This window comes from Echinops telfairi, unplaced genomic scaffold (genome assembly GCF_000313985.2).
Source record: "Echinops telfairi isolate 266 unplaced genomic scaffold, ASM31398v2 ScPeMD7_3533;HRSCAF=4204_0, whole genome shotgun sequence".
NCBI lineage: Eukaryota > Metazoa > Chordata > Mammalia > Afrosoricida > Tenrecidae > Echinops > Echinops telfairi.
Genome location: NW_022107431.1, coordinates 52,884,331 through 52,892,701, shown reverse-complemented (window position 1 = coordinate 52,892,701; position 8,371 = coordinate 52,884,331). Strand labels below are relative to the sequence as shown.

General features: G+C 36.4%; 1 protein-coding gene and 1 pseudogene across 2 annotated transcripts in view; both read left to right on the top strand.

The window, feature by feature from the left end:
- The window catches only part of TBC1D32 (TBC1 domain family member 32), a 289,724-nt gene that overhangs the window by 110,033 nt on the left and 171,320 nt on the right, over positions 1–8,371 (top strand). For both annotated transcript variants that reach the window (XM_045294624.1, XM_045294625.1), the window contains exons 19-20: positions 1,053–1,140; positions 5,961–6,079. In XM_045294624.1, the coding sequence (XP_045150559.1) occupies positions 1,053–1,140; positions 5,961–6,079 (207 nt within the window). The remainder of the gene's footprint in view (positions 1–1,052; positions 1,141–5,960; positions 6,080–8,371) is intronic.
- Positions 5,213–5,361, top strand: LOC115871123 (annotated as a pseudogene).

Genomic DNA, 8,371 nt, shown 5'->3' with positions numbered 1-8,371 from the left:
ACAAACAAACAAACAAACACCCAGCTCTGTCTTGGATGAAGGACAACCACAATACTTCTTAGATCTGAGGATGGCAGTCATGACAGGTACTTTGCACATGTTCTCTGGGGAGGCCAATCCCTGGAGGAAGACAGCATGCTGGTAAAACAGAAGATAGCAGAAAAGCAGATCCTTAATGAGATGGATTGACCCAGAGGCTGCAATAATGGCCGCTCGCACAACAACAATTGTGAGGGGGATGCCGGACTTGGCTGTGGTCTTTTCTGTCATGGATAGTTTCACTATGAGTTGGACCTGGCTCAGTGGGACGTAACAACAGCAATGGCTAGCAAACTGAAATTTAATATAAGCATATTAATAAAGGAAATGTATAGCAAAATCCTAAAACATGACACAATAGAATAATACAAATTTGACAAAGGAGTCTTATTCTTCATCTGATCTACATCTGTTATTTTATATATGAAGATGCTTAATTTATGAAAGAGTAAGTGAATTGTTCAAGGTCAAAAATCTATGTCGAGTTGGAACTAGAGCTTAGATCTGAAATAACAGTGTCAAAAATATACCATTAGAACTGATTACAAGGATCTACATATAACTTCCTTCCTGGGGGGCGGACAGCAGGAAAGTGGGTGAAGGGAGACATCGGACAGGGCAAGATACGACAAAATCATAATTTATAAATTATCAAGGGTTCATGAGGGAAGGGGGGAGTGTGGAGGGAGAGGAAAAATGAGTAGCTGAAGCCAGGGGCTTAAGTGGAGAGCAAATGTTTTGAGAATGATAAGGGCAATGAATGTGCAAATGTGCTTTACATAATTGATGTATGTATGGATTGTGATGAGTTGTATGAGCCCTCAATAAAGTGATTTTAACACCCCCCCCCAAAATACCACTAATACAAAATAATTGATACAGTTCTTTTGTTTGTCAAATGACTGCTTTCATCATCTTTACTTGCTGGAAGACTTACTATCCTAATTATTTAAAAAATAGCTCTAATCATGCTGTGTTTTCTTGCATTTCATTTGTGTTTTTTATGACTTTAGATCAACAGGCATGAAAAGTTTGGCTATGGAGTTGTGGTGACTCAGGTGGCAGCAACAGCAGCAGGTGCAATAGCATTACAAACTTCAGGTAATATTTGCTTCTTTATTAGAACTATGATTATTAAAAATAAGTAAGCCAACTGAAGATTGAACAAGCACTTTTAGAATATTTACTCTCCTTTTTCTAAGTTGGGCCTTAACTTATTAAACAAACACTCTGGCCTGGAGTCAATTCTGACTCATTGCTACCTTATGTAGGGTTGCCAAGACTGTAGATCTTGACTGGAGCAAACAGACTCATATTTCTCTCATGGATTGCTTCGTGGGTTTGAACTTTGCAGTTAAGCTTCCCAATGCTTAACCCAGAGTACCATCAGTGCTCCTTAAGTTGGACTTTGTTGATGTTATTAGGTGCCATGTTGATGTTATTAGGTACCATGGAGTCGATTCTGCCTTATGGTGACCTATGGATAACAGGAGGAAACACTGTTCCATCTTGCAATATCCTCACAATTGTTGGTAGTGCGCTGGGCTATGGGTTAAGTGCTAACCATAAGATCAGCAATTTGATACCACCAGCTTCATTTTGAATGAAAGATGAGACTTTTTATGCCCATAATGAGTTTTGTTCTAGGAAACCCTGCCCTATAGCCCACTATGAATTGGACACCACTTGAAGCTAATTGAGTTCTGAGAGTTTTTTTTTAAACCCATGGTTACACCTACTGTGTCAATTTATTTCATTGAGAAGCTTAGGTAAGCTAAAATTATGGATTTTCTTTTTTCTTTCTTTCATGAAATCCTTCTTAAACACCATTTAAACTATGATTATACATGCAAGTGTACGTATGTAAATATACAAACTTGCTGTCTTTCCTTGTTAGAAAAATGATAATAAATAAATCTGGAGATACTTGAGGCTTTTATGTCTTTTCTTTATCTCATAAATAAAAATACATTTCATACCCTCGTCTCTCAGCACATCTTACATTGTTGGTGTTAGGTGCCCTAGGGTAGGCTCTGCTGCATGGCGACCCTTCATGTAATAGAATGAAGCAATCAGTGCTCACGGAAGCAGCGGTCAAGAAATCAGAAGACAGTACAGTGGGTAAATCTGCTGCAAAAGACCGCTTTAGAGTAAGTGAAAAGCAAGAATGTTACTTTGAAGACTTAACGTGCTCCTGACCCAAACTATGGTATTTTCAGTTGCCTCATATGCATGTGAAAGTTGGACACTGAATAAGGAAGACTGAAGAAGGATTGGTGCATTTGAATTGTGGTGCTGGTGAAGAATATTGAAAGTACCATGGACCGCTAAAAGGACAAATTGATCTATCTAGGAAGGAGTAAGGCCAGAGTGCACCTTAGTGGCAAGGATGACAAGACATGCTTTGGACGTACTGTCAGGGCAGACCAGACAGACCCTAGAGAAGAAAATCTTTCTTGGTGAAGTGGAGTGGCAGAGAAAAAATGGTTCTCGATGAGTGGGATTGACACAGTATCTGCAGCTTTGGCTCAGGCATAGGAGCAGTTGTGAGGATGGCACCGGATAATGCATGTTTTTGTTCTGTTGCGCATACGGTTGCGATGAGTCAGAACTGGATCCGTGGCACCTAACAACAGCACTCTCAAGGTCACAATTGACTGTCATGGACTTGTTTCAGTTTTCCTCAACTTCATCTTGAATTTACATATGAACAATTGATGATTTGTTCTACTGACAAGCATGAGCTTTTCTATCATCTGTTTCCACCATATCAAAACCAAACTCACTGCCATCCACTTGATACCAGCTCATAGCAACCCTATAGAACCGGGTAGGAGGGTCCCTGTGAGATCCCAAGACTGTCTTTCTCCCAAGGAACAACTGATGGTTTTGAACTGTTTGCAGTGAGCCGCCCAAGTCATAACCTCTATACCCAAGGTTTCCTTCTCTTCCTACGGCCGTAACCTAATTATAGTGCAGTCCACCTGGCAAGGTTCACACGTACAGTCACCATTTATGTTGTTGAATTGAGAGAGGTACTTGCAATGAAGAAGTTGTTCATCTCGCAAAATTCCATCATCCTTCATTTTTATCACAGTCATATTTTCTCACTAGTGTGTCTTCCTTTTTGTTTCTAACTTTTGTATTCTAATCACCAGTAATTATTAGTACATGTTTGAGCAATTTCAGACTAAAGGAGTTAGTTAGTGTGTGACTGTCTGACTCGAAATGGCCCATACCAATCCATTAATACCTACGATATTGACCTTTATCCACTCCATTTCAGTTTTGATGACATTCAGTTTTATTATATTCATATGTCATGTATTCCATACTTTGGTTATTAATGTATGTTTGTAGTTTTTCCTGTAATTTTTAATCAAGCCTCATCACCAAATAAAGATCCTGAAATATTTGCTCCCTCCACATCATTAAGGTTGACTGCTTTTATGGGCAGCTCTTCCCCAATCTTATTTTGCATGCCTTCCAATATAAGGGACTCACCATCCAGCAGTATATAAGACAATGTTACACAGCTATTCATTTCAATAGCTGATTGCTTCACAGTGCAATCACTCTTCTATCTTCTGTTCTTAGGTTGGAATCTCTGTTCCTTGTCTTTCTTTGCAGCCTGCAATTGGTTGTACATTATGCACTATCTTCTGGATTTTCATGACGTTTAAAACATTAAGAATTTAATATTTAAAGTATCAAATTTATACACAAGAGTAAGTTTAAAAGTATCACCACCAAGTTATAGATACCTTTATTAAACAACAATATCAATATATGTAGTTATTATTTCTCAACAAATACTTCCTGTAGGGCTATACACTTCTGAAAGTGATATTTTCATGTTTCTCACCTTTCCCCCCAAATTATGCACTTTTTAGTTTATGTCAAAATGACAACTTTGGCATTATTTAGGGACTCAAAATGTGTTCTTTTGATATGTATGATAGCATTTATTGCCTTCAGACAATGAGCAGGTATATTGTGATGGAAAAATCCCATCTTGAATGGAAGTGGCTCAGAAGATCCCCTCACCATCCTCTGGTTTGGACTTTGTGCATGAATATATCCTCAGGCGACTAAACCACGTGTATTTCAAAACATTCCCTGTCCTTGAGTCAAGCCCAACTCAGAGCCACCCCTCGGGGCAGTGAAACAAAATGGAACTCATTGTAGTTTTTAGGTATATATTAGTGATAGCTATTTGGAGTCTCTAGAATTAAGCTCCTCTCATGCTCTTGGTCAAATCATTAAGCCTCTGAGTTTCATAGTATCAACTTTTTCACTGCAGGGTTAAATTCACTTTAAAAAAAAAACATAACACAAAGAGGATTAATATTGTTTAAACTTCTGTAATGTCTTAGCACTTAAGACACTTATCATCTTATTTATACTTCACAGCAACCTGGAATTTATTAATGTTTGCATTTCTAGGTGGGGAAACAGAGACAAAAGAATTTGAATTTTTTCCTAAGAATTTATAAAATTGCAGAATAGAATTAAATTGGAATTTTTAACAAAAAGAAAGAAAGAAAGAACTTGGAATTCTGGATTTGAGACCCCAATTTTTTTTTACACTCTAAGTACTTTTGCACTGTTCTGAAATTATTATGGTTTTATACTTTCTAGTATATAGGTGTTATGTTTTTGTACCTTTATATATTATTTTATTATTCATATAGGGATCGAATAATGATATTTATCCATTGCATTTAGATACGTAATGTCTGATTCATGAGAACATGCATTGCACTGAGGCAACAGGTACAAAATGGAGAACTGTTTTAAGCACAGATAAAAAGGAAAAATAATTACATTGAAGTAAGGGTACACATTTTTATTTTAATTTTTTTCCAAATCATTTTATTAGGACATAATCTAGACATTGTACCATTCAATAGTTCAGTCATGTCAAGCAATATGTACAATTGCTACCATGATCATTTTCAAAGCATTTTCTTTCTTCTTGTCCTCCTTGATATCAGCCTCCACTGCCTCCCCGGTTGGACTCCCCAGGAACCCTTATTCTATTTACTGTCTTTAGAGGTTCACCTAATCTGGAGTTCATATACTGGAAAACAGAAACATGCATAACAGAGTCAAGAAGGCTACCAACAATATCAAAATACAAAAGATAAATCCCAATTTGAAAAGGAAAAAACCCTCAGAAAATACTAATCTAACCAATCAAGCTTGACGTATATCAAAAGGGAGATGAACACGTAAGAATTGGAGGCAAAGAAATGTGGATTTGGAGAAGTTTGGGGCCAGCTTGCTCCTCGCAGGCTCCAGCGCCCCCATCCCATACTGAAAAGAAAAAAAAAAAAAAAGGGAGATAAAATGGCAAGATTTTAACCATTCAAGTCAGACTTATCATTTTAATCTACTATAATCATCTCTACCATATGCTCTGTCCGATAACCAGGTTCTTCCCATACCTCAATTATGGTCAGAAGGAAATCGCTGGAGGTTTATTCCATATGTAGATCTGACAGATGTTTTCCACTGTCATCCATCGCCTTCTGCAAGCCCCCTCTCCCCTTCCCACAGCCACAAACATGTACACGAAAAACGTTTTAGCCTACTTTATACTGCGGATTCATTGGTAGAGCACATAGAACTTGGAAGTTTTTCTGGAAAGAAGCACACTCAGAGAAGTTATTCGTGGAAGGATAGACGCTGGCAGTCATAATTCAGCAATTCTCTGAGGAAAGAGTCTTTCAGAATTTAGTCATTCCACAGTTTTGTAGTAGTAAGGTATTATGGTAGATAAGTAATTGCACATGTCATTTTGACCATGAATAGAAGGAATTATCAGACTGTGCCTGTCTTGTTAAAGAGAGTCATATTTAGTCTATAACCCAAAGAACTATCAATACTATAAGTAATACATTAAACAATTCTTTTAGGGTTTATTAATGCACTTATAACTGAATTATGGACCAATCTGGAATGTGGAAGAGATGATGTTAGGGTAACCCAACCAAGATCTACTCCAGTGGATCCTATTGATCGAAGCTGTCAAAAGGTAAGAAAGTAATTTGATTTATCTAATAATGTATAGTATTTAAGCATATCTCTCAAGAATAAGCTCATTTACACTCTATAGTCAATTGTAACTAGTAAATTTCCCTGTTCCTTCTCTTTCATTGAATTTATAAATTATTTTTTCTTTTTGAAAATAAATTTAGAAGTAATAGGACTATCAGTGCTCCCTTGGAATTTTTTGCAACAATGCTTTTTTGTTTTTTTAATTATATATCTTTTCACTTGTAATAAGAGGCATACCAAGTTTGTTACAAAATAACCAAAACCAAAACAACCCAACAAACAAACAAAAAAATAAAACAAAAGAAAGATTAAACTAAGTAACAAGTTAGCTTTTTCCCTTGGTGTTCAATTTAGTAGACATTAGCAGGATAGGCCTAGATCAGGAACTATTTTTGAAATACCCATATGATATTCTTTTATAATTCAATGGCATGCATATATTTATTTTCCAAATTTAGGAAAAATGAAAAGATAACTCTAATTTTGACTTTGCATGGGCAGTTTCCATTCAAAAGATGTCAGATATAGTGTCATAAAATTATCATAAACACTTTGGAGATTTTCCCCTCTATTAGGGGACTAGATACCTTCTATGAAAAATACAACGTTTGGAAAATAATTTTAAAATTAATTGCAAGAAAGCATTAGAATGAAAACAGGAAAGAGAGAATAAAGAGAATGTCACTAAAAGAAAATGAGTTTCTGAATTTAACATAGTTTTGCCTGAATTGGTGCACTCCAGTGCAACTGGTGCCCTAAACCCTTAATCCAACATATTTGAAGATGCAGAAGACAAGTATAGGGTTATACATTAGGTGGAAGTAACAGGGAGTTCCTGGAAAGGAATGAGCCACAGAGGACACTGTACACATCTTTTCTTCAAAACACACGCTAACTTCTGAACTGTTCATGTGAGTGTATCTGAGATCCCTGATGCCGTCTACCACAGGGACAGAGAGTGTAAGTTTGAATGCAGCCAAGTGAACTGAAAACAAAAATAAAACTCAGAAATAGAACTGAACTATTTACAACATTTTTTGCTATGTACAGGGATAACTGAAAATTATTAGGTACACGAAGAAACAGGAAAGTAGGCCTCCAACTTAAGAAAAAGACAAATAATGTCATTTTGCAATGGAGATTAACCATGCAATGATGACTGTATATCAGCTTTTTGTACCACTGTGGTAAAAGTAACATTTATCTAAAGTGGAGTTTATTCCAGGAATACTAACTTAGTTTAACATTCTAAAATGAAATGTTATTATATGCTGTCAAGTTGCCTCTGACTCATAGTGATCCTTTCTACAACAGAATGAAACATTGCCACTTCCTGCACTGTCTTCAAAGTGATTATGTTTGAGTCCATTGTGCAGCCACTGTCAGTTCATTTTATTGACCCTCTACTTTACCAGGCAGGAGGCCCTTCTCCAGGGAGGTTATTTAGTGTCCACTTATGACAAAAACGAATCAGATTCAATCCTCAATTTGATAAATGGGATATATGGAAAGCATACAGCTTACATAATACTTAATGGTGCAATGGAAACCTAATATCGGTTAATTCTTAGAACTGTTTTTAGTCTACATTTCACAATATGTATAAAGGAAAAAAAGTTATATAGATTTGAAAGAATGAAGTAGAACTATCTTATTTCAAGATGGTATACTTAATTTTTTCAAACTGCAAGCAAACCCAGCCAAACAAAAGACCTTCTCCTTAAATATAAGGTTGCTTTCTATTGCCTTGTAGATTATATTCTATCATACATAGGCTTTGGAGTTGCCACGCTTGTTTTCAAAAACAACTACTTCTTAGTATGTTACCTGTCTTACATTTATATTTTGGATTAAATGGACAATCTACATAAATATAAAGAGTACAGTATTTATGCCAAACCATACATCTCTGCGTAGGGATAGCTTGTTGTTGCTAGTAGCTGCCACAAACCATTTCTGATTCCTGATAACCGTGTGTGTAAATGGAACTCCTTTCTAGGGTTTTCAACACTGTGACCTTTTGGAAGCAGGCCACCGGGTCTGTTTTCCTAGAAATCTCTGTGATTCAATCCGCTAACCTTTTGACTGATGGTCAAACACTTAATCTTTTATAACACCCAGGGAATACTCTCATGGTCGCAGTTAAACTACCATTACTACCCAATCTTCCTTCTTCCTTTCTCATCCAAACTACTTTAAAGAATACCTACTACACCTTTAAAGAATACCTAATACACAACCTTTACATTTCTCTTTTCTTCCTCAACTT